Source organism: Poeciliopsis prolifica, unplaced genomic scaffold (genome assembly GCF_027474105.1).
Source record: "Poeciliopsis prolifica strain line A6 unplaced genomic scaffold, Auburn_PproV2 SCAFFOLD023, whole genome shotgun sequence".
NCBI lineage: Eukaryota > Metazoa > Chordata > Actinopteri > Cyprinodontiformes > Poeciliidae > Poeciliopsis > Poeciliopsis prolifica.
In genome coordinates, this window is record NW_026562398.1 from 3,394,406 (window position 1) to 3,422,023 (window position 27,618).

Sequence of the window (27,618 nt, forward strand, 5' to 3'; positions counted from 1 at the left end):
TGTGACACAGATTAATATAAATAACCTTTCTGGTAATTACAGCAGCACTAAAAAGTATGTTTTGTATGGAGATCATTATTTACTTCTGTTTATACTTTTTTTTAGGTCTAAATTATACAGACTAAAGTGCAATACCTTTTTAGTCCTGCAGGTGGAAGTGCAACACTTTATATCTTGTGTTGAGTTCTTATGCCCTCATTCAAAAAGCCTAAAAATAATTAGACTTACAAACATTTCTTTTATAATCCATCATTTATTATCTATGAGTTTCTAGAAAGGTGTGTAAAAATGCTAATACAGTAACATATATGCTTTTGCTATATATAATGCAGCATCTTAGACAATTTCTGTGAAAGATCAGTAGAAAGGATACAGCTTTATCTTATATACTCACACACAAATATAGGAAGTCACTATATTTGGGCATAGTGATTTCCTTTTCAATACTTTACTGAAATAATTTCCTAAACTCAGAATTAAACAGAGAAATATGATACATCTACTTGCAATATATTTAATTAAAGAGATAAACATTTTTTCATACAAATATGGTAGTATTAAATTAAGTTCTTAAACACAACACACAGGCAGCAGTGCACGTTACAAAGTAAGAAAAAATGTTAGATTGAACTGAAATAATCTAGACATAAAAATTAGATTTTTAGGTTTTAATCTTAGAGGCATTGAGTTTTGCAGAAAACACATTTTGAAAATATGAAATGTAATATGACAAAATATAACAAAAATATCAAAACTATATTTTGCAGCCTTAGTGACAGAAATGACAGGATGTAATCTTTTTAAAATTCTACTTTTATAGCAACAACTTGCTCAAACTGTTCAAACTGATCACAACAGAGAATGGCATTGTTAAATATTGATTGGAAAGGACATAGTTTACTGTATTCCATAATGGCCTCACCACAAGCAGTCATTAGAGTAAATTTGGTGTGATGAAGACGTAAAGCCTGGCTTGGAAGGTGGCAAATTTGCCCTGCCTCCAAAGTTTCATCTCTACTGTGATCAGAAAATCCCTTGGGCTCTGCACCTGTCGCTGTAGGAACACAGCACCAGTGTAGGCATTCAGTTTCCTGGTGCTGAAGTAGTTTTCCTCATTCCCTTCTGTGATAGTCACAATAACGTTGTCTCCAGAGTAGGCGGGAGCCGGACCGATGCGGAAGATCTGAGCCGGGATGACGATGTTGGACTGGAAGCTGAGGTAATAGTATGTGATTCTCTGAGGGGAGTTCTGACACTGTAGGTAGTTGGGACAGCTGATCCGCTCACAGCGTCTACAAGCATCGAAGGAAGAAAAAAGTTTACATGGAAGGTGCTGTTGCTCAGTTGCACAATTCAACATTTTTTTTTAATTTATTGTTTGTTTAACTGTTTTTTTTTTAAACTATGGGAAAGGGAAGAGTAGCTACAAGTAGTCAGTATGTTACCTACAGCAGCATTCTGAGAGATCTCATTTTTGAGGATCAGGAGGAGAAGTTAATGTTAAAGGAAAGAACAATAACTATAAAAGATGATATTACAAATATTTAAAACGAGTCAAGAGATATATTATGTATTTCTAATATTTTCTCAATCAGAATTGTTAACCGGGACTTTAAACTTACGTGTCAGTCACTTTGCGGTAGTTTACTGGACAGTTCAATGAAAGGCAGCGGTACCCTCCCTGGATGTTGTAGCATTTCTCACCCAGAGAGCAGTTATGAGTCCCCGTGGCACATTCATCAATATCTAAACCAAGGAGTGAAAGCACAAAATGATTGGTTTATTTGCCAAGTGATCACCACTGGAGGATAAATTAAAGCAAAAGACAAAAGAGGCCACCCAGCTGGAAAAAAATCAAATTAGCAACACAAGACTTTTAGGCCTATAAAATTTTATAGAGTGTGTAATTGTTGTACCACTGTAAGACCACCAATTATTTTTATTTGAGCAGAACCTTCACACCATACTCTGTTTAAGGTAAATGGGTGCTGTGCATTTTCTAAATTAATTTCAGAGAAGAACTCAGTGAGGCAGACCGGCGCAGAATTAGCTGCAACACATTAAATATATTCCAGTTTGGGAGGAGGGATTAAGTCACTTACCTCTGCAAGAGCGTCCGTTTGGGGACATGGAGTAGCCATATTCAGGACAAACGCACTGGTAATTGCCTGGAGTATTCACACACCTGTAGGTACAAAGGTGGCCAATCCTCTGGGAACACTCATCAATGTCTGAATGACAAAGAACATTAATTAAATTAAGGTATGAATGTCTCATAAGTCTGTCATGAATTTGAGGTTTGAAGTGCCCACCTTCACAGGTGTGTCTATCCTCCCTGAGGTAGAAACCCTTCCTGCAGTAGCATTGGTAGGAACCGTAGATGTTGGCACACTTCTGACTGCACTGGCTAGTCAAACACTCGTTCACATCTGCCGGTTGGAGGTTAGAACTCATTAGTGTCACAATTCACTTGATCAAAGAATCTTCAATGTTTTAATCATAACGTATAAACAAGAAGTTGTCATTAAGACAATTATACTTTTGGCTGTGTTTTTGCTTCTAGGCATGGCATATAGTGACACTAATCCAACTAATCAAACTTCCAGAACCAGCTTCACCCTTTAAGCCGCGCTGTTTGTGAATGTACACAAGCTCGCTGTCCGGACATGCATATTTTCACACACAAATCTAGTTAAAAAAAAAAAAAAAAAAAACATGCGGCAACATGCACAAACGCCCAGGTCGACTGACATTAACAAAAACACACCTTCACAGCTCTTGCCATCAGCAGATAAGCGGAAACCAGAGGTGCACGAGCATTCATAAGAGCCCGGGGTGTTCTCACAGGTCTGGGCACACAGACGGCCAGGGTAGCGCCAACACTCGTTTATGTCTGAGGGAAGGAAGGACCATCATCATCATCAGACCTTGGAAAAGGGAGCTTCATGCATGTTGGCACTCATATGTGCAGGTGCATGTATTAAAGACAGAATGTGCATTCTTAGCGTCCTGCACAAAAGTGTGTATGTGTGCTACTCATCTGTCTGCTGATAGTCTAAACACTTGAGTGGAGTGTATTATTATTATGAGAATTACAACACAGTGAAACTCATGCTGAGAGTGAAGCAGCAGCAGTGATCTGTAATCCAGATCACTCGCTTATTCAAGAGGCAGAAGGCTGGGCTGCTTCAGAACCACAATAATAAACAGCAGGCCCAGAGCAGGCAGAGAATTAAAATGGTCCTCTGGATCTAAAGAGTGAGAGTGAAAAAATTACTAAGAACTGAAGAAAAAAAATCCAGAACAAGAAGAAACTAGAAAAAATCCTGAAGAAGCATTGACGGTGCCTGCTGATGCTTGTTTAGACCTAAAAATGCAATAACTTTGGCCTTTAAAACTCATTAGAAATCTGAAACACTCGTGTCATAATAAGACCATAAAAAAATAAGAATTTCATTTTCATTTCAACATTAGAAAAAACTTTAAACAAATTATTGATCACACTTAGGTTAGACTTGCTCACATAATCTGCAATGCCATCATCTAAATCTATCATTGAATCTATCACTGAATTTTTGTTCCTTTCGATTAAGCACGGAGAATGTTCAGCATACCTACGCACATCCTCCTGAATGAATCATACTGGTACCCCGTCCGGCACTCACAACGATATGAGCCAGCCATATTGTGGCACAACTGTCCCTCTGCACACCGATGCAGGCCACTCTCACATTCATTCACATCTAGAAGAGATAAAAATAAAAAATAAAAACTCATAAAGAAGTCAAACTCCCAGTATCCAGATGCCGAATATGGCAACATTTTAAGATTTCCAGTTTAAATATCATATAAATTATGATCTTCTCAGTCTTGGCTATTCCACTTAAGCACTCTGCAGGTATTCCTGTGAGACAAATCTGTTCTGCTCAAATTGACTTTGAGTCTGTATATCAAATCTGATGATTAGTGCATCTTGTGCAATGATTGCAAATCTTACCAACACATCTGGATCCATCAGGGCTTGCATGATAACCACGGCTACATATTATCTTCCTTTTGCAAATGTATGACCCCGCTGTGTTGGTGCAGATAAATCCTGAACTGCACGGCTGGGTCAAAGTAGTACACTCATCGATGTCTGGTAAAGAGATACAGAAAGGGAAAGAGATGAAAGGGAAGAAAGCAAAAGATGGGAGGAGAACCCTGTAGCCACACAGACAAGACATGAGAGACCAGGGGGCATTACTTTAGCCACACCAAGTTGTGATATCAAAGCAAACACATCACACAGTCACATTCTCTTGGACAGCTTTGTTGTTGCACTTTCTCCAGTTTGTCATTTCTCAGAGCATTTCTGCTGCAGTTCTTTTATAGAGGCGTCTGCTGCCTTGACATGCCCAAGTTCCTGCCCCTGGGGGCTAATTCCACGGCATCAGTTTGTACTGGAGGAGGACAGAGGATTGGCTTTTATCCACCCCCTCTCCAGCCCCTCACAGCTACGACTCTGATCTCCTGTCTGTGTGGCATTTAACCCCTCTGCCACTGCAACGAAATTGATTCATCTGCATGGCGTTCAACCGTGCATCTTCATAGACAGTGAGTCATTGGTGGAAAAATTCCTTGGCTGATTCACTCATCGGTGTGCAAATAAGATAAGGGATATCATAATGTTGCATGTCATCAAATTTCAACACAATGCAAACTTTTTTTTTACTTGTCTTTGATCTGTCAACAATTGTTCAAACTTATTTGTGGAAGCTTTCGTATATTCATCTATTTCTAAAAAATATTATCTTTCTCTCATTTTATTAACTTTTTTATATAATCAGCATTGACCAATTAATCAAGTGTAAAACAAAACCTGTCTTACCTATGCAGTTGCCCTGTGCGTCCTGTTTAAATCCTGCAGGACAGACAGGTTTGGGGTTGCACCTGAATGAACCGGCTGTGTTCAAGCACACAAGCCCGTCTCCACAGTTGTGATTTCCCATCATGCACTCATCAATGTCTGGGAACAAACAGCGACAAACAAACGAGGACAGAGAAAATCACTTACTGTAAATAAGTTAAGTGGATGTAATGCAGCACATTTCCACTGGATGGCACTGTAGTGCAGTAGTAAACTGCACATCTGCCAAGATGCTTCATCTTGGAAGCATCTTCTTTGCAAGTCAGTCTTAATCCAATTATTATTATTATTATTATTATTATTATTATTATTATTATTATTATTATTATTATTATTATTAGATGAAAACTGCTGAAAAGTGAAAACAACACTGGACCTATGCATCATTCAATTCTAACTGTGTGACATTGATAAATGCAAAACCCTCCTCCAGAATAATCCACCACCTGTATCCTGAAAGATTTATGCTTTCTAAATCATTCCTGCCCATCTGCTGTCAATGACTAAAATGAAACTTTGAAATCTTTGAGGACAAAAAAGTTCTTATGATTTTGCTTTGGTTCCTAGTGGGTTTGCTGGATTTTTGGCACAGTAGCAACGGAAAAGAAGCCCATTAGCTGCAAGCCTGCAACAGACAGGCCTTCATAGATAAGGTTAGTTTTTAGGAGCAGGAGAGTGGGACTGTGCACTTTTCAGTTGACATGTACAACTGAAAAGAAACAACAACAAAAAAACACAAGTTTAAAATGAGTAAGAGAACAGCAACTTATAATATATAATATTTGGATTTGAAGTCCACTAAGCGGAGTTACTGACACATTTTATATGGACTCAACCTACATACTCAAGTCTGTGGCTCAACCCAAAAATATTTTTTTCTGAAGAATGTGGCAACATTTAAGAAAAAATAAACAAAAATAACCTTCTCCCATAAAGGTTTTATAATTAATCGAGGGAGTTCAAGGTCTACTACACTGAATGTGATCTGAAATCTTTAAAATGAGATAACCAAAAACCATCCAGAACAGATGCATCTATTTTTTACCTTAATGTACAATATATCTCAAAATCACATGTGAAACACAGAACATGGGTGGACCATAAAGCTAAAGCATTTGTGCTGAGTTGTTTGTAGTCCTTCTGTATTTTTCCCTTTCTGTCTTATTTATTACTCATACACAAGAAATAAAGAAACTTAAACTCTTACATTTAAAGCAGAGACTGGGCTTGAATTTGTGGTGCTACATAAAAGGAACTTTAAGACCTTATACTTCAATAGCACCCGTAACAAAGTCCCTTGAGTAGTTTGAGTATGGAATATTCATTTTGCAGTGCCTGTTTTTTTGCCAGTTATTCAAAGACAACAAATAACCACAGAGGACTTGTTATAAGAATCAACCTCCTTTAAGAGTGAGGACTAGCTGCATCCATAAGCCTGGCAGAAAATAGCCCTCATAGTCCATCTGAAACTCCCCCATCATGAAGACCCTTATCTCAGCTTTGGGAGTGAGATTTCTGAAAGGTACCAATTTATGGAGCATGAAAATAATGAGACATATTGGGAGGATTACTATTGCAATCTCAAGGTTGGGTGCTGCCCACAATGACCACACAGGCAAGCCTTTTAAGGGTTAATAGCAACAATAACGAGTAAGATGGTAAAAAAAAAGGGTCATCGTTATGCTTTCTTGTGTGGGTTGACATTTTAAGTTCAATAATTAGTATATCTGAGGGGCTGGGGGGTTTGTTTAATGTGCAATGCCAAACTCCCAGGGGAGGTACAGCAGATTTTTCTTGAACAATGCACTTTCCTGACATTGTGAACATCCAGCTATACAAAATCCCTCCCTTGGTAAAATGGTCACAGTGGGTGGAAGTGAGCCCACTGATACAGCTCAGTGCGGATAAAGTGAAGAGTACCTTCACAAACGTCGTTGCTGATTTGGTATCCAGGCAGGCAGGTGATCAGTCTCTGACAGACATAACTCCCCCTTGTGTTCACGCAGCGCTCGTTAAGCTGGCAGCCATGTGCAGACAAACACTCATCCACGTCTGCAGAAGAGAATCAAGACGCTTCAGGATACAAACAATGACAGGCGCTTAGAACGCAAGGACAAGCAAGAAGATTTAGAAAAAGCAGACAAGGAGATGTACAATAAATGTCAACAACTGTGCGTTCTGAATGTGACAGTCGGCAGTTAGAAACAGATTAAAGAGACAAGTCAGAGCCTCCTTCAGCAGAGAGATCGAAGACAAAGAAACTGAGAACAACATTCATACAATAAGAAATTTGTCACCACTCGGAGCCACTATTTGTGCCACTTTCAACAGCCAGCTGATGTGAAGCAGCTTATAAGTTTGACCTAAGAGACAGCTTGGACAGACACGCCATTGTTCAGGAGATGTTTGGTCTCTTTCCAACATTATTTGGAGAGGATAACAATGGTTGCTTAGACAGTGTATCAGTGTATGGATGACTGGATGGATGATTCTATATTTTTTCTGACAAATTGATATTGTCTGATCTAAAGCAGTCTCTAAAAAAAGCTCTTGTTGTATGCGTAGACTTGTTGTCTGGCTGCAGGGTGAACTTCCGCTCCAGTCAAGGACAGGTTTTCTTCCACAAGATATTTTGTTAGATATTTTTGCTCAGGTCGATACACAGCATTAGCTCTCCAACATATGTTTGCATGTTTTCCAAAGGTTTTGGTTTTGTCTGACCAGAGGAATTAAAAATGTTAGTTAATTAGATGCACATGTGAATGTATTTTACAGTAGCACCTCAAGCCCACTGCTGCCTAAGAGGTTCCACTATGTTGAAAGAACATCCTTAAGATATCAGCCAACGAACTTGGAATGGGTTGACTGTGAGCATAACCAATTATTTATAAAGTGGCCTAAGGACAATAAAGTGAATGTTTTTAACTGAAAGAAATAGTGGATATGTTTGAGGTGTGTCTGAGTGAAGCAGCCAGCAGGCCAAATTCAGTCATACCAGTTCATTGATCAGGAGATCAGTGTCTGTCCGCCATCATTTTTAGTGGAATATCATGGCTATTTATAGTATACTGCTGTTGAGATAGACTTTGATGATGTCTGGAAAGTTGGAATAATCCATCAATTATAGACAGTTCAGGAACAAGATGAAAACTTCTCCCACAGGGGATTAGAGCTGTATCTCCTCTTCAAATCATAAGGCACTGATGAGTGAAAGATTTAAATCAGGATCAGAAAGTCTCTGCAGGAAAGCTTCACCAACTGGAAACAAAATTCCTCTGAAGACCGAGTTATGGGATAATTTTCAATCTACTGTTCACTTCTGTCACCACAGATTTCCAATTCGAAATACTTTCTGCATTACTATGACATTTCGTCTCATTACCGTCGCATGAACGTCCATCTGCTCTGAGAGAGAAGCCTAAGGAACAGGAGCACTGTGGCCTTCCTCCCACTGGGATGCACTGTTGCTCACAGATGCTGTTTCCTTAAAAATATTGAAATATTTTGTGTCATTAGCTTACACAGCAATTTTGATACAATAAAACACACAAGAGCCTTTGCAGGAGCTAAGAAAGCTTCACCAGTTCAGTCTTACGCTGCAAAAGCCACATCAATGTATACTAGCTTAACAAGCTAACTAATAATAACATGTTTTGATATTCCAATGCTTGGTACACACTGGAACTAACCTATGACTATGATGAAATCATAGAGCTGGAATAAGGGCAAGTGTCTAAAAAAATAGTATTACCCTAAAGCTTCTTACCATTTTGTTACAGGGCAACCACAAACATCAGCATATTTCATTGGGATTTTGCGTGGATGACCAAAACCAAGTGTGCACAATGTGAAAGTCTGGTATGAAATGCAAAGTACTGAATGGATGACTGGATGGATGATTTTATATACTTCAATTTAAAAATTGAAGTATGTGGCTGCAATAAGACATAATTCAATACAGTTATATACATGTTTGCAAGTCACTGTATTTGATTTGTGTTTTTTACACTTTATGAAAAGAATCATTTTATGGGAACCTGTGCAGGCTCTTTGACTGAACATATTTATTTAGTTTCAAAGTGACAAAATTGCTCATTGCGAGCTGCTCCTTCTGTAATTAAGCTAAATGTCTAACCTTCACAGGGGTTGAGAGGGACAGAAGGCTGGGTGGGAGGTGGAAGTGGGGAGGTGGTTTCCACTGCTGCCTGATGAAACTCCTTCAGTCTGTTCTCCTCATCTGTCCTCTCTGCACAAACAGGAGAAAAGACAGAAAAAAAGAAATAAATGTAATTGCAATCACTAATCCCAACCCTCTGTCCTGTACTGCGGTCTTAGTTACAGACTTGTCAAATAATTGCATTTAAACTCAATAATGTGAGACAAGTGGCTACGGATGGAGGTTGTCACACCACTGGAGGTGAAACAGGAATAAACACTGCCTTCAGACAAACATTTGGGTTTATTAGTAAGCTCCATACCTCACTGTAATTTGCTGAGAGCTCTGGCATTAGTATCCTGTTGAGACAGGCTTGTGTTGCTGATTAAAGTCTGCTCTGTTGCAAAGTAGCTGAAAATACCTCTTAACTGTTCATCCGAGCAGACGCGTCAGTTTTTTCGGCTTCAGCAAGAAGTGAGAACAAAAATGAGAAGAAGAAAAAAAAAGAAACAGTGTTGAAATGCCTTTTGACACCAGAAAAAGATGTGAGTAAGATCCAGGAACAGGATGGAAGTATAAAAATAGAATAATTGTTATTAGGCCCTGCAGAAAGGAAGGAAACCAAATAGATCAGAAAAATAAAACAATGACAGATAGGGTCTTTCTGACATGCATACAAACCAGGCTGTTAATCTCACTTTAAAGCACAAATGACACAGAAAGCTGCTCCCGCTTTGTGTGTTTGCACCACTGGAAAATGTCAGAGACACACCGTGGTCTTCGTTTTACCTTGCGCACAAGTGAAAGCGTCCTCCTGCAGCACGTAGCCGGGGTAGCACTCGCAGCGGAAAGAGCCGGGCGTGTTGATGCATCTCTGGTGGCAGATGTTGCCCTCATATATCAGGCACTCATCCATATCCTTGATGGGTCCCTCAACAGCATTCTCACCATCCCGCTCCTCGCCGATGGAGAAGGCTTCTTTGGGATATAGGCTGTCTGAGACTGAAGCACAAGGATAATTAATGTTTGAGTGGCCTTTCAGAACATGCAGGTGTGCCTCAGTAATTTAGAGTATCGTTGAAAGGACATTTTAATTCAGTATTTCAATTCAGAAAGAAATATCTGTGTGACGTACAGCTTCATTATACAGAGTTATGGATTTGAAGTGTTTATTTCTGTTCATTTTGATGTCCATGGCTTACAGCTAATGAAAACTGAAGATTCAAGCTTCTGAGAAAATAAAAAAATGAATAAAGGATTTTGTTTTTTAATCCAAAAATGATGGCCTCCTGAAAAGTATTTCTATGCATTGTTCAGTAGTAGCAATTCATGCTTGGAGTTTGTTTTCCATAAATTCTTTCATTAAAACATATATGAGGATTTGAGTTTTCTTTCCCAGCTGTTCCCTGATTACCCTCTGTGTATTTAGTCCCACCTGTGATCCTTGTTCCTTGTCGGGTCTTTGTTGAATCTGTCTGGTCGTTTCAAGCCGTCTTGTCAGTTTTCAGTTGTATATATTTCCATTTGCTACCAGTTCTGAGCATTAGCCTTCATCTCATCTGTGCTGCCTGGATTATTGTGTTTTTGGATCATTAAATCATCACTTCTTCATTCCAACCTGGGTCCTCAGCATCTTCCTCACCACCTCATCAAACTGCATATCATGATGATCAGGTGTTAAAGAAACTTAGGTTGCTTGAATAGTAGCTTTCAGCTCTTCTGCATTTTTGGCTGTGTTTTCTCTTGTCTGCTTCATCTGCTCTTTATCTCCCCACTTCATAGATTCTTTATGGGGCTCAGATCAGACAAGTGTGCTGGTCATTGAAGCAAAAATGATACCATGGTCATTAAAGCAGATATTGGTGTTTTTGGCAGTGTGGGCAGGTGCAAAGATAAGCATCTCCATAAAGCTCATCAGCAAAACTATTTTAAGATTTTCTTCAAAACAGCTCTTCTGACTTTGGGTTTGATCAAACATAGTGAACCAACAGCAGCATGATGACATGGCTCCGTAGATTATCACCGACTATTGACTCTTCACACTGGACCTCAAGCAGCTTGGATTCTGCATTATTTCACAATGCAAAACCCAGTCTGAATCTATTCCTTTCTTCTCCCTATCCAAGGCAGGATGCTTCAGATACCGTCTTTGGCTCAGGAGTTTGATGGTGGCAGACCATGACAGGCTGTGACAGTCCTAAACCTGCAGGTGTTTGGTGCTACTTACCATATTCTGTTCAGCTCCCAGTATTTATTATTCTTCAAAGTTTTTTCTTCTGTTCTGTTCAAAGTTCTTACTTTCATTAAGAAACATTAGTGTATCTCTGTAGTTGGGTCTCTGCAAGCCACACATATCAACCGAATGTCAAGGCAGTGGGGAACCTTTTCAAATGCATGTTTTCCTTCTAATTGTCCAAAAACATAATTATAACGAACCAGTAAATACTATATTACAAACAGAGAGAGATAAGTTTTTTGTATGACATTCAATATTATATTTTATACTTTACTTTTTACAGAATAGAGCAAACAAATTCAAAACAATTCACATCCAATGTAAGCGCCACAGCAATAATGAGAGCAGTTTGCTCCAAAACTTGTTGCTCTGTCTCTGATTCCTTCATAAATCAACTTGCTGCTGGGTGAGCAAAACTTTTGGCATGAATAATAAATCCAAACTATCTTCTCAGTGAAATATTCCTTATCACCCTTGACCACAAGGCAGAAAATGTTTCATTTTGAATATGAGATGAGCCAAAATGTTCAGCTTGCTTAAGCCAACTCAATTTACAGCTGCACAACATCCAACAAAAACGCAGTAGGTTACTGGAAAAGCACAGTATACAAGGCCCAGCAGCCCAGGAGACGGCAGACCTCTAAGAATTACAGCACACTTTGTGAGTGAGGCTATTAGGTGCAGCAGGGTGAAAGGACTGTTCTACAGTGATTCATTTTAACAACCATTTTAAGGTTAATTCATTATTCTTCCCAATAAGAAGGACACAGTACTTCAGGTTGCATTTAAGACTTTGCATCAATACGTTTGTTAGCTTGGATTACCTTTTACTGGGAGCAGAGTTGGGTCCATAGCAGGCCTGTCTCTGATAGTTTGTGTCCCCTCAGCCTGTTTGCAACAGTTTAGAGAAACATGCTGGCAGTGGAGACCCGGGTACTGGTGAGCTTCACAGCGATGACCAGCTCTGTGGAGCTGCAGCCCGAGAAAGCAGCAACTGCAGCACTCCTGAAGTTCACACAAACCAGGCTTTAATTATGCAGTGTTCAGAGTTTTTTTTTTTTAAAGCTATTTACACGAATAAATCATAGAAATATTTCAGCTCATGCATTAAAACTTGCGGTCCATATTATATGCTAAATTAGAAATCTTCCTTTTAATAGCACAACAGACAGGGTGGCTCTCTTCGATGGACTTCTGTGTCTGGGTGCTCAAACTTCTGAACAGACCACAAACACGCGCAGTCATGTTTATAAAATGTTGCATACAAACACCACATTTTTAATGAGATGTTTATCATGGCAGTCATTCAATTCTGGGCATCAAGTGGTCGGCCACAGAGGGACCAGCTTTCTGTCATCGTTTGCCAAATCATGTTTATTGTGACTGTGCCTTTTCATCATGAATTTCCTGTTTCCCCCTAAATACGTTTTGAACTGTCTAAATGTATTCCAGGGTTTTGCCTTTACAGCTCAAAATTGACATTTATAAATATTGCTCTATTAATATTTTATTACAGGGTCCTGGTTTTATTAAACTCTATGTTATAAATTCCTGCCTCCAGATAAATCTGACTCCAGCATTCTGCATTCGGATTCTCCATTTTTCTCTTTGAATCATAAAATATCTAATACCCTAAAACCTATTTTCCCTTGGGATATTAATGACAACAAAACTAAACTGAACAGCAATATTTGGTTATTGAGACTTAAATTTTCTGAACATGGTGAGTTACTGAAAGATCCTGTTTGTAGAAGCATGAAAACATGTTGGTTCCCAAAGCTTTGTGTTGATAATAACTGATTTCAATCTGTTTCTGTCTCTAAATGTACTTTATAGCTGATGCAGCATTCATTTGACCCGGCTTCTCCGTGTTAACCACCATTTGGCTTCATTAGGAATCTTCCTTTTCTCCTGCTGTGGCAAAGTGTTTCCTGATATGTTCATTTTAATGGTTGTTAATTGCTCAGTTCTTTCTAAAGATGCCCCAGATGCAGGAACACCTTCATATCTATCTTCCAAAATATGTGAGGAGTTTATTTAGACGACTTGTATTCAAGCGAAGTAAAAATGTAAAACACCTCTCAATCAGTGCCAGATGTGGCACAGGTTGATCAGCTTCTGTTTGTCCTATATGTCACCTGAAAGACACTCTCAGGATCACTTTATAAAGTTTCTACTAATTGAAAGTCATACAAAATAAGCTTTACGTATGTACTCAAGGTTTTGGAAGAGATTATTATGGACATTGCGGGGGGCAATGGTATGATAACGCTGTCATCCTGCCTGGGGTATAAAGAATGCATAAACAAAATCAACCTCCTAAACATGTTTGCTGCACACACTGCAAGTTTGTTTGGAGTCAGTGTTAACTGGTGTTTTGAGACAGCTAATTTTTTTTTCCAGTTTGTGTGTAACCTATTTAACTTCTGCTCCAATTCAACACCAAGGTAGGTGGTGAGAGATGAACTTCAGCCAAATGAAAACAAGCACAGTGAAAACAAGGACAGCTTTGCAACACCAAACGGCCTGCTCATCAGCAAATGCCACACTTAACTATGCAAACATTTTAAAAAATTGTTAGAGGATTTTGCCCATTCTGTTCATGGTAAAGGCATCACATTTGTTCCATTTTGCATTTACAGCAAATTGTACAAAAAAAAAAAAAAAAACTACAGTACATCTTTCCAAATGTGTACATTTTATTCAGGCTTTACCTGACATTCCCTGTCCAAAAGACAAGTGGTGAGTAATCATCCTCTAAGTTAAAATAGCTAAAAAATCAACACAGATCTGGAATCAGAAAAGCTGAATCATTTGACTCTGGCACTGGACTCAGAGATCTTGTCAAAAACTTTCCTGAGAAACAAATCCAGAAAAGTTGGCATCTTTTCAAGGTTTTTTTGACTCATTATTGAAAAAGTTTGGTATCGTTGATTAGAGTGCCTTCAAAGCTGTAGTGTCTCATTTCTAGGAACATTATTTGAAGCGATGTTCTGTTTATGTTTTGACTGATTGGACATTTGTTTCATTTTCTTTTTACAAAGTAGTAAAAAAACTGAGTTCAAGTTTTGATACATTTACTTCCACTTGTAAAGGACTTATAAAAGCTGTGTTAGTGCTTGTTCATATCGCTTAATGAAAGTATGTCCATTCAAGGATTGTATTTTATGACGCAGAGAACATATTCCAATTTGAAACCCTAATTTAAAGTTCTATGTAAACAGAAACCATTTCAGCGTAATGTGTATTATTGACAAACAGCTTAATAAATAAGGCATCAGTAAACTGAATAATATGAGGTTGTGAAGTACATCAAGAAATGTTAGAGGAGTGGGTTTGGGAACTCTGTGACTACTGTCACAGAGGTTATAATTACATGTTTTATTACTTTAGGGAAGTCAGTTATTATGGGATTTGTTGAGACTTTTGCCCTAGTACCTGTTCCTGGATACTTGCCTTGTAGGAATCTGTCCCACATTCACTGCTGGCGTCCTCCCTACAGAAGCTTCCTGCTCTGGCTGCCTCAATTCCCGCCAAGCACTGGCGTTCTTTCAGAGAGCCGAGACAGCACTGTTGTTGGGCAGTCCTGACAGAGAGAGGTGCACATGAAAAACGACTGCGGCCGTTTCTAGACTGCAACCGTGGCCATGCAGGAGGAGAAACTGTCCTCCCGAGGGTTGCCACAGAGCTGAATGAAATGTGGCTTCAAGTTTCCAGAAGTTTAATTAAGAGAAACCTGAAAGCTCGCTAAATAATAAAAGCAAAACTAAATTTGAAATGACTGGTATAGTAATGCAATACTTCTGTCAGGCATATTTTTTTTCCCCCATTACATCACCTTGTTTCGAGGTTCAGTGCCTCTATGTTACATAATGAGCTCACCAGCAAATGGTGCGTCTATCATCCGTGGGTGGCTTCATGTTGCTGCAGTGGCCATTAGCCGAAGCCCATTTCTCCCCGGTCTCACAGCAGGCCTTCACCAGCTCTTTGACAGACACTGTAAATGAAACACAAACAGCTTCATTTAAGTCTTTCGGTGCACCTAGTGATCAGTGGGCATGGTCCCTTTTAAAATTCTCGTCAGTCTGTCCCGTGTGTTGCTGAGCAAAAGGCAATTTTCCACTCTGGTGGACAAAAAAATGTATTATATTCTAGTGTATCCAATTAGGAGAGAAAATTTTGTTTACACTATGAAGTTAAAGTTAGTGCGTGAGAAGCTGCAAAATTTGATTAGTGATATTATCAGGTCAACAATATCTAATGTGTTCTGCAATGTTGTTACATAGAGATGTTCTTATTTGGAAAACTGAACAAAGAGAACTCCAAGTGTAGCATGTATTTTTCTTTTTCTGCACATTTTTTCAAAGGAATGTACAGATCAAAACCTTCGTCACCCAACCTCTCAGGTAAAATTCACAAATATGTTTCCATTTGATACCTGGGGATTTAAGGATTTAGTCTCTGTGCGACACACAACCAATGTCACTCACATCCACAAAAAAAGGTATGTTTGTTGGATTTGTTCACATGGTAGTAATAAATTATTTACCAAACAGCATTTCATTTCAGATGAAATGTTTCTCTTCAAATCCCAGTGAAAGGAGAGAACACAAACCTTTAAATTCAAGGCAGTCTGCTGGTGTTGAAGGTAATTTCTCTGGAGTTGAGAATGAGTAGCCCAACCAACTGTGCAATTGGGAATTATGCAGCAAAACTAAAAGAAAACATAAAAAAGGCAACTGTCTGACTCTCTTAAGGCTTTAATTGGACTCATAGGCTGTTCTGATGGTCTGTTGCAAAACAAGTTTCAAACGAGGGCACGGGTCACAGGGTAATATATTCTGACTGTGAACGATCTGTAAAAAGCCTTAAATAAATTAATCTTCCATTCTTTGCCACTTAAGTAATCTATCAATTCCTGTTTTCCTGAAGCACAAATAGGATGTGTCACAAAGCCCCATTTCTCTTAAGCACTCTCCAAAATGAGAGAGAGAACACAGCAGATGTGTGGCAGCCTTTTTCAGTCAGGTAATGCCTAAAAATTATAACTATTTCCTTGAACCGGGTTGTATCTGGGATTTTTTTTCACTTTAAGAATGTAAATCATTTAAAAAAATCTTGATAATGGGAAGTTATTATGTCTTTTAAAAGGGTAAAGATCCAAAATATGGTAGAGCACTGCTACATCCACTGATGTCTAGAAACTGTCTCTTGAGAGCTTTTTTCTTCTGTTCTGTTTGTTTGCAGGTCTGCTGGGGCACCTTGATGCACAGCTGAAATCATTAACTGCTTCTCAATGAACTGCCATTGGTTCACACTCCAATTCAGTGGTAATAGAGTGTTCAACAGCCACCAGTAAAATCAAAGAAGAAGAAATCGAAGAAGTTGTCTGCAGAAAAGTTTCAGTCATCCAGTACCACTCCATACCCAAGTTAAACTTAACCCTGTGAGAGCAATTTGATGACGAGATCATCTTGTTTACGGACTTGTTTAATTTCAGGATATCTTGTGCTTAGATGGTGAGTTTGGTAGGCGTACTCTGTCTTTCTTTCATCTAGTTCCTTCCTGTTTCATGTAAGCCAGGGAGATTAGGCATTGTACTTTTGGTGTTTTTATAAATAAAAAGTATTATTTTCAGTCAGAATGAGTTTTTCTTGTTGTTCTTTTGGCCTTAGAGACACTAAAGTGTGTTGCTTCGCTTTTAAAGTTATGTGTGAATTCCTGAACTGAAAGTTAAATCACTTTTATGCAGAGCTAGGTTTTGTTCAGAAGTTTTAGGTCGTCGGTTGCTGTATTTATTTCATGCATTCTGTTACATCTCCAAGAAGTTCATTTTATATGTTGTAAAAGGCACAGAAAAACTTTTAGGGTAAACTAAAGTGAGTATAAGAGAAGATCCAGGACTACTACATACAGCTAAATAGATAGTGTATGCTTTTAAAGGTTAGAACTTAATTGATTTTATGTATTCAAATGAAAGATTTGCTTATGCAACTGCTGCAGGGTATTTTTTTGAGACAATGAGTATCAATAACTAAGGATACTGTTGGACTGACTCAAGCATCAGTTTAGTGTTTTTTTTTTCTCATCTACATCCTTTGACTGAAAGGAAGTTTTTCAAAAAAAAACTTGAAAAGCAACAAAGTCAGACCAAAGCAATTACACAGACCAGTGCAAGTGACTGGTGCAATGTGCTTCATTTAAAGACTTAGAAAGGAAAAAATGTAAACCTTGTGGGGCACCACAACTCTTTGATACACAACTTCAGCATCTGAGGAAGATGTGCAGTTAAACAAGTCCCTTTGAACCTGTGTGGAAGTATATTTATTAAAAGACAGAAAAACATAATCATTTGGCATCATTCTTCTGGTTCCTTTTCATTTTCTCCAGAAGGAATCAGCGAACACAACACACATTTTATCCAGGTGTTCACACTGAATGGAGCGTGAGGTTCCAATATATGTCTGATGTTTTTTGAGGATTATGCTTCCACATAATAGCAACTGTGAAAGAACGACTTAACTGCACTATGACAAATCTTTCAGCTGCTCTTTTTCCTTGACAGCACTTATAATTAAACCTGAATCCAGCTGTGCAACAATTAAACACTGATTTATTGTGCTTAAACAAAAGAGGACCGAGTTACAGTATACTCTTAACGTGTCTTTTATCTGTTTGGTAGCCTGTCATTACCTCTTCATTAGACTGACAAGAACACCAGATGCTTTGCTTTTTTATGAGTCCAAAACTAGTGAGATCATTCGCATTGAAAATTTTGAACAATCAAAAAGAAACAACTCAAAGCATGTACATTTAGCATATACTAAAAATATATCGAAAAAAAATTATATCCTTAAAAAGTTAAGTATTTTGTCACTTATTTACAAAGGAAATTCTTTCTAAATAGAATCATAACACAAAGTTAACTATTTCAAACTTTTATTTCTTGTTATGTTTGATGATTTATAGATCACAGATAGTAAAAAAAAATTATTCTCTGTCTCATATTTAGACCACTGAAGAAGTGAAATATTGGAAACTCATTGCATCACATCCTAATCAGCTAATTTACTCCAAACACCTGCTATGTATGTCCAGATGTCCAGAGGACAGTCATCAGGAGGGGAAAAGGTCTTTGTGAAATAAGCTGGATGTTCGCAGAGTTCTGTATCCAAGCATATTCATAGACAGTTGAGTGCAAGGAAGAATGTGGTAGGAAAAGATGTGCCAGCAACAGGGAGAACCACAACCTTGAGAGGATTATCAAGCAAAATCCATTCAGGAATTTGGGGAAACTTCACAAGGAGTGGACTGAGGAAGAAGTCCCACTTCATACAAACTATACAGATACATCCTGAATGGGCTACAAGCATTTTACCTGAATTAAGGAGAAGAAGAACTGGACACATTTTGCAAAGATGATCTTGGGAACAAACGTGATGATTTCATTCTTTTTCTGTGTTGCCAAAAAGTAGTTACGCATCACTTTAACCCATTAAAAATATATTTTTCTGTTTACACCCTTATGGAGTGCTCAGCTTTAAGTCAGTGTTGTTGCAGACATATTGACTGAGTGACTCAAGAATATTATTTTGTCATGGAAACAACAACTTATGGCTCTAAAATCTATTTTTCCTTCAAACCCACAGCATCAAAATACTCACTTGTCAAGACATATCATTCATATGTAAATTTTTATTCTGAAACCACTTGCTCTAGTTTCCAAAGGATGCTGTACATTTCCAGGACACACCCAAACCAAGATCAATATTTAGCTTTGTAACATCTGCTTCCTCTGCATGCCTCCATCAAAAGCATTTTCCACCCTCGTAAATTGAACATTGGTTCTCGCTGTTTTATGACGCCATTTATATTTCAACAGCTGTTTGTGAGCCAGAATACAGGAAACCTGCTCAATTATTGCCAAAGGAAATCCATCCAACTCTTGATTTTAGAGTAGAGCGATATATAAATAAACACTTCTGTCCTGAACGAGAAGCTTTCAACTTCAAAAGCTATTTTTCACATAGGAAATTATTGCATCAGATTAGGGTGAATTAAACAACTTTATATGAAAGAGTTTGGTTGCTGTAAATATGGTCAAGAAAACTGGAGGCTCAGATTGTATGTCCTCAAACATCTAGCAAAAGCATTTCAAGAGCATTTTCAGTGTTTGTGGGACAGTGAAAGCCATACAGTAAATGTAAAAAAGAAGTAAAAAAATTCTTATCATGCCATTTATCATTATTATAATAGTACCACAAATTATTGTGATATAATGTTTAAGTTTATATCACCCATACCTATAGATGCAGATAAGTTCAAGAAGCAGACAGGGCTCTCGCTTAATGCGAGTGTTCATTACGGTCAATCTTCACATGGAGTAATGTGTGCTTTAATTTAGAAACACCAGGAACATGTGCATTGGGAAAAGAACCACATTGAGGATGAGAGACACTTCTAAATTGACTGCAAATGACCTGGAAGGCACCCCAGATAAACCAGCTATCATCTTCAAACCAAATCTGAAAGCAGTCGAAACGACCTCTTCCACAACCAGTTCTGGAATTCACCCCACTCTTTCATCATAAAGAAAATTATACATCGACTCGATCCACTCCAGCATGCAGCATGTCGTGACAGTTTTGCTGATCAAAACAAGTGCCTCCTCAGTTTGCTTCAACTCAACCTAGACGATTTTTAATGTGTTACTGACGCATTTTAACATTACAATTCTAAGTTGAGATCAGCATAATAGGTTGTGTTCCCTAATGTCTGGAAATGGGTGGATGTGTGGTTCAGATGAGGTTATTATTACTAAGAAGATTAGGAAAGCAGCGGTCTCTGGGGAGATGGGCAATCACAGACTCGATAGGGAACAGGGAGTAGAGCCTGGCAATCAACCGATAACAGTGGTCTCATTCATCACATGGGAATTATGCCGCTCTCAGGTAAAACCCCCACCACAAAGAAATCCTAAACCAGATCAGTTTAGTATTAGAACTCCTAAGCAATCTCATCACCCTTTTTGTACACAAACTGCGAAGAAAAGCATGAGTTTTAGTTATAGACTAAACAAAAGTCTGATTCTAACTTTCACTGTGCCTCACGGGAAAAGAAATCCACTTCTGTTTAGAATAAAATGCCATGCGCTTGTTATTTGTACTTTCTCTTTTCCTGTCCAAATAACTTTGGCATCCTGTGCTAATAGCAATGATAACATGCATCGCTCAAAGCCTTTATCAGTGGGGATTTTCCCGTTTGTGTTTTGGCATGTCACCATACTGAAAATCTGACTTTACTGTAGTGCTGTGAAGCCTAAGTGTTAACTGCTGACCAGCACATTTCAAATCTGGAAAAAAAAATCTTTAAATTTAGGTTCTTCATATGAACAGATTAAGTTAATCCAAAAGGATTTAAGGACAGTGTGGGAAACCTTTGATGACAACTGCATAACAGAGAAATAGAAAAGGTGGTTTCTGCATTTTATGTTTTCTCCTACATATTATGATGTTTCTAAGTTATTTAAGTGCCCAAAGGTCTGTATTATCATTATTATTATTGTTTTCAAAAACATTTCTGTACAATTGAAAGCTTTTAGTCAACTTTAAATATGTCCTCTGCATACATATAGATGAAGGGTGTTGAAAAACATAACTATCTTGACAGGTCTCAATATAAAGTATAGTTCTGTAGAGAATTTTTACTGTGCACTTACTGTCAAGGTGAAACAAGCCAGCTTAGACAGACAGAACATTTTTATTCCATAAAATGTGGTAAATGTAACAAGTATTACACATTATGTCACTATTTGACACCGTCACACAAAGTTGTAAAACAGCTACAACAGATACAGAGTTTGATAGCATTATTCCTGCCCCTTAAAGTGTTTTCACATTTAGTCACATTACAACTATACTGGTAAAAATCAGTTCTTTGTTCCACGCTTTGCTTCTTTCTGAGGTTCTGGACCCTTGGCTAAAGGGAAAGATTGTTTGCTGGAAATATTGTTTACTGGAGGTATGGACTCTTTTAAGGTTTTACATTTTACCCAGTTGCTAACATTTGGCTATGACACATGATGAATCAGTTCAACGCTTAGAAGCTTACTGGAGGTTGACTGCGAATGAGACGGCTGTTAATGTTGATTCAGTATTTGGACATGTGACCAGCATGGACTCTATACCTCTACTGCCATTGCTGAAACTATATTCATATATAGATAGACTACAGTTTTAAAGCCGTGCCAAAAATCTACGTCATCGTTCACATCTTCTCCTTCTGCTCACTGAGTGGCCCAGTTGAAATTTCACCATAGAAATCAAGTTCAATGGGAGAAATCCCTGACTGAGCACAAGAGAGAGATGAGAATCAAGCAGAATTGTGTTGGAAGGCAATGGCCAGGATATAAAAGAGCTGCAGAAATCTACCGCTCGGGTGGAAGAATCAGTTATCATAAAAATAGTAGTAATGCACTCCACAAATCTAGCATTTATGGAAAAGTTTTAAAAAGAAATAGCTGAAAGAAGTTCCTTTTGTACTTTAATATAAAATGCATACCACATTTAATAGATTCCTATTTGTCACATATTTAGAAAAATGTGTACTTTGTATTTTGCATTTATAGAACGACTCCACAAATTAGATGACTTCTAAAATCAGAGTTACTCAAGATCGGTCTTACTGTATCAGAATCCCTCAGGAACTCTTTTTCCAGATTTTTAACTGGACAAAATTTAAAAGCATGTGGCCTTTTCCTTCCTTTTATGCTACTTGGGATCCTCTATGACATATAATACCAATTAAACTTTGTCATTGTAACCAGACAAAAGGTGCAAACCGCTTAAAAGGTATGAATACTTTTCTAAGGTATTATAAAAGCATTCTATGATTAAACATCTTTAGAGCCACATTTTTAGCACCAGTCACTTTAAATGACCTGCTTTTGTAAAACTGGACTAGTCTAACACTTCTTTTTAACAAGACATTTTTCACCACCCTTCTTCAGAGTGCAACATTAGTTGATTAAGGTTTGTTTAAATTCGTTCTAGTATTGGCTGAGGTTTTTGCTTTAATTGGGCTGGTGCAACACCTTGATCTTTTATTAGACAGTCTGTTGAGCTTTTTCTTTTATTTTTCAAGGAATATATTTCTCTTGCATTAATCTTTTGGGCAACCTTTAGCTGTCAGACAGTTGGCACAGATTTGGCAGACTGTGTGACTAAAAGCTACTCGGATTCTGTGGAAGCAGACCCTGCCCAACTCACCGGACCTCTATCACTGTATCTATCAGCTGATGCACTGCTGCACATGCTAAACTGCATTTTGGCAAGTTTCACCATTTCTATGGCCACGTTCATCACACAACTTGGATGATTAGCAAACTTTTTAAATTCTTTTCCATTGTGATATTTTCAATCATCTTTTAAGGTTTGGGAAATTATCTCATAGCCTTTTCAAATGATGAGGTGTGGCACTAAAACCAATACTTGTGTTTTTCCTAACTTTTTTCTTTAATGAAACACCTAAACATCCAGGCCAGTAAACTGACATGGACCTGAATTAAATGTAAGGTGTCATTCTGGGCATATTTTCCTTCATACGGCAGAGGAGCATGATGTTTCTAAAAAAATGTGTGATGTTGAATTTTGATCTGTTAAATATACACACATGCACACAACAGACTTCTCTCTGTCATGAGGTATCCCCTTTGCACACCATTGCCGTTATTTCATCATCAATTTTCATAATAATCATAATAATCTAAAAAACAACTTAAGCATAAAAACACAATCCGTGAAGAAATGTACAGGAAATAACACTCCCATTGAATTGCTTAAAAAAATAAAATAAACATAATAATATGAAATTCAAAGCTTAATATGATTTACTATTTACAAGCCTTTGGAGATAGGTTTTTCTGTTTCAAGAATATCTAAATATTATCCTTTGAGAGGACAATAGATCAATACAAACTCAGCATTGCTATAAAAATCAATTTAAATTAAGTACAGCAGTGCTACATGTCTGTTTATCAATTCACTGAAATCTCAGTCTGCAATATTCTCTGAATAGAATTATGTAAATGAAAGGTTTTCTTTAAATTCAGCTGTGTTATGCACACACACATAAATATTTAAAGCAGTTCTAATGCATACAACAGGTCAGAGTTACCTTCTGTGTCTTCTTCCTCCACATCCTGTGAGTGGTAGTCGAGGGTGTGAGATTGTCTTTGAGGCTCTTCTCTCATCCTAACTGGAGCTCTGCTGGTGGGACTAAATTGTACTGTGGGGTAGAAACCGTGTTCTTGTTTGCCAAGCTGGGATTTTTGCTCCAGAGATGCTTTTGCCTCTTCAGTGTGGCTGACAGAATAGGTTTCACCATGATGTCTAGTGTGGCCTCGACGGCTGGGTTTCTGTTCACCAAAGTGTCTAACTCCTTTATTTCTGTGTGTGTTATGTCTCATGGGTCTTTCTTCAGTTCCCTGCTTTGACCTCTGGTTGTCCGTGGAAACTACCTGAGTGGCTGTGCTCGTTGTCAATGGGAATGAATTGCTTTGAGCTCCTGTCGTGGTTGAATCCAACACTCGCATCAGGTCTTTCTCACTGCTGCTTACTGGGCTTCGAGGTTTTTCAGCCAGGTCATTTCCTCTGACATCATGAGACATGAAGATTGCAGAGCTTGACTCTGGGTAAGTTGAAGAAACTGTAGCAGCATCCTGCGACTTGGCTAGATTTCGAATAGTGGAAGACGTCGGTTCTGCCAGTTCGTAGTCATAGTGTTCTGAGCCAAAACTGGGTGGACCCTTCTTAAAAAGTGGGAGAGAGCTTGCCAACCCAATCTTAGAAAATAAGCTTGTTGATCGAGTGTCATGACCTCCCCTAATGTCTCTCAGGTGGCTGTTATTTTCAGTAGTTGTTGCCCACGTGGGCTTATTAATACCATGGAGGAGACAACCTGGGATTGGGGAACAAGTTAACCTGCCCCCTTCATTTGGACAGTGGCAAACCTGGCACTGGTCTAACTGAAAGGAGTGTCCTGCCTCATAAGTCTTGCTGCCATGTGCACAGCCGATACGCCTACATTGTGGACACCTATCTGCAGCCTGTCCATCTCCAGGTTGTGAAATATCAATGCAGTTGGGGGAAATTTCAGGGCACAGAATGTAAAGGCAGCTTATGTTTCCTCCTCCCTGGGGACACGAGCATTCAGTGCTTCCAAAATCCACAAAATAAGATTCCCCTTCTGGTACCTTCCCATCTTTGAAGCCTTGTTGCTTGCAGTCGTAGTACTGGTACCCCTCGCAGGTGCAACCTCTTTGTGTACATTTGGGACAACAGGCACCATCATTTAAAACTGATTCGATGCAGTTCTGAAGGACAGGACAGGTTATGCCTGTGCAGTCTTTCTGGCTTAGAGTGACATCCACAGACAATATCAACAAAAAAGTAAAGAATCTTGTTTGCATTTTGCTTAAAAATCACAAAAATGTCTGCAAATGTCTTTTCAAGGCAAACTTTTCCTTGGATCGAAAAGATTGTTGCGTCTTGAAGCCTGTCAAAAACAAACAGTAATAAATTATTTCATGACTTTACAAATATCATTTATAACATAGCTGGATAATAATTTGTGTAAACATTGGCAATGCTGGTATTAATTCAATGTAAAAATCTGTCTGCTTTGATTTGCTCAGCAGCCAAATGCACACTTTCCATTCCTACTGTTTTGTCACCCCAGGGAGGAAGGCTATGTTTTATATTTAACTGTTCATGGAAATTTGGCTGGTGGCACAGTTTACCCAAGGAAAAAGTACAGTAATTACCCAACAATTACTGTCGGGTAAAAAATGACAAAACCTCTCCATTGTACTCTGCTTCATAAAAATGCAATATTTAATATTTTGTAATGGGAATAAATAACCTGGCTTCATAGATCTGTGTTATGACAAGTATATTGAGAATGTTGTTTCAGTTAACAATAAACATCTGTATTCACAATTGTTATTGACACATTTCGAAACAATGTGTAAAAAGTTACATTTTCGTATTTTCGTTATAACAAAATGGAAGTGTTCATATAAATGTACATTTTGCTCTGAAATCCAGAAAATCTAGCCTTCGATTTCAGCAGTTGTATGCAGGAAAATCCAATAATAAGAAAACATTTGTCTAAAACTATATCTTGGCACATCTGTGTTTACCCTTCTTCTCCTATAACATTTTGTCCTGCAATCTTACAAAAGGATGGATTGCTGACCACCCTTCTCTGCACAATTTCTCTTCCAGAATAATGGATCCTTTCAAAAGCTTTCTTCTCTATAACTCATCAAACAGCTGGTAAGAATTTAAGTCAGAGGACTGACATGGGCATAGAAACATTTTATTTTGAGTGTGGTGAACTGAGTCTATGTACATTAGTCCATATGTTTTGGATTATTAGATTTATGAAAGACCCATTAATGACTCTTTTTCAGACTTTCTGCAGAAGTAAATTGGATTTTTCTTGAAATTGCATTTCAAAAGTGTACTAAAGTCTACAGAAAATGAGACACAGATCCACAGCACTACAGCTCCTACACCTACTGAATAAAGATGATTATGTATTTCTCCACACATTCACTCCAGACCCAGCTAAAGGAGTTGTTGTTCAAAATTTGAGTTAACATCCCAGCAGTGTCTAGCAAATTCCTTAAGTTTTCTTTTGTAATCATAGGACATTAAAGAGTTTTTCCTGACATTCCTCAAAATCTAAGAGTTGGCATTCAGAGCTCATTTAATTGTTGTCATGACTCCAAGAAGCTATTCTCTACTGCTGTATTCCATAGGAAAGCTCTATAATTTTTTACGTGAGACATGCTCTAGTTACATTTATTTTGCAGGAATTACTATAGGAATTACTAACATTGCACCAGCAATTTTGTTCTTAATTTAAATACAGAAATATGATCAAAAATAAAGTATTTTGATAATTTTTGATTAATTTCAGAGGGAGATTATGTTACTGTAATAGAAATCTTCTTCCACCTTTTGCTATTTTGCACAACTTTACCAGCGGTTCAGTAAAATGCAACTGGAGAAGCACATCTGACCAAATCTGTACATTAAATTAATTTCTGTAACTGAACAGTAGCTACAAATTTAGCTGATCAGTTTTATACATAAGGAGAAAAATAAAAGCAAAATGAGCTGTTAACTTGTGCTAATTTGCTGCGTTATATGTAGCACAGCTCTTGCACATCAATTAGAATTAAATCAAAATGTAATTTTTCACATTATTTCAAATTTAAATAAACCATAAATATATTCAAAGTATTTCAATTAAAGTGCATAGACGTGTCTATTCTTAGATATTTTCCCACAAAATTGTATAAAATGCACTGCAGCATTCATTTAAGGAATCAATGATGTCTCTGTGCAGAAGGTACAAAATCATTTTACCAGATCCTCTTGCCCTAAGCTTCTACTCCAACAGTACTGACCTCAGCTTTAAAAACAAAGTCCAACCACTAACCGTGTGCCTGCAATGTTCTAAATGAGTGACAGAAGACATGCCAGAGCAAAAGGACACATGATGAAATCCAACAGCGTTTCAGCATTTAACTCATACAGAGAATCTAAAAGTGTCTTCTTGTGATAGAACCAAAGAAAAAGAAACATTTTGGGTTGCTGGTGTTCAAGAAATTCAAACACGCTTCAAAAATGACCTTTAGCCAGTGATATGTATAACCATATGCAAACACAAAACACTGTTTCAGCGCAATCCATACAGTACATGCAAAAAGGTCCATACTCAAATATGTGACAGCTTATGAAAAGCGAACTTTTTCTCTCCCTTGTACGTGAAACACACTGCAGTTAATTTCAGTTTCCAAGCTTAAAGGTGGTCTCAATATATGAAGACCAGATGACATCAATTCACTCAGACTGCTCCGGCACTCTTATTATTATCCATGAATTAGCGCACCGGTTAAAACCAAGCGACTCTCTCCCCTCGTCATATGGACATCAAGATACTGACTGTATGATGCTCACTGACATTTCATAGTTGTTATGTTCGCTGCTTACCTCGCCTATCTGATCCTTCGGTGCAGTGGCGCTTCTGAGTTAAACCTGTGCGTAAAGTTTATGTCCCGAATCTGACTCCGGAGGCTGGGAGCGCCTCTCCTCTCGTGGAGGGCGGGGCGAAGACAATTTAGAGAAACATTCCTAACTTCTTTTCTGCCACTCTTCCGTGGGTCTCAGAAGTTTTTCCAAGACGCAACAAATGACTCCAGGACGGCGTGTCAGTGAAAAATTGGGAACGTTTCCTCAGTTGGAT

General features: G+C 38.1%; 1 protein-coding gene across 2 annotated transcripts; it reads right to left on the reverse strand.

The window, feature by feature from the left end:
* Positions 1–233: 233 nt before the first annotated feature.
* LOC129370440 (fibulin-2-like) lies at positions 234–27,432 on the reverse strand. 2 transcript variants are annotated; one of them, XM_055046445.1, is made up of 17 exons: positions 27,366–27,432; positions 23,476–24,855; positions 15,184–15,298; positions 14,758–14,887; positions 12,126–12,306; positions 9,855–10,067; positions 9,045–9,155; positions 8,292–8,393; positions 6,830–6,961; positions 4,871–5,008; positions 3,998–4,138; positions 3,615–3,743; positions 2,768–2,893; positions 2,313–2,429; positions 2,103–2,231; positions 1,623–1,746; positions 234–1,292 (listed from the first exon to the last, which is right to left on the reverse strand). In XM_055046445.1, exons 2-17 carry the CDS (start codon positions 24,767–24,769, stop codon positions 935–937), a joined length of 3,540 nt encoding a protein of 1,179 aa, XP_054902420.1. In that variant the 5' UTR covers positions 24,770–24,855; positions 27,366–27,432; the 3' UTR covers positions 234–934. The 2 variants fall into 2 exon arrangements, with proteins under 2 accessions (XP_054902420.1, XP_054902421.1); XM_055046446.1 differs by lacking the exon at positions 2,768–2,893.
* Between the last annotated feature and the right edge of the window lie 186 nt (positions 27,433–27,618).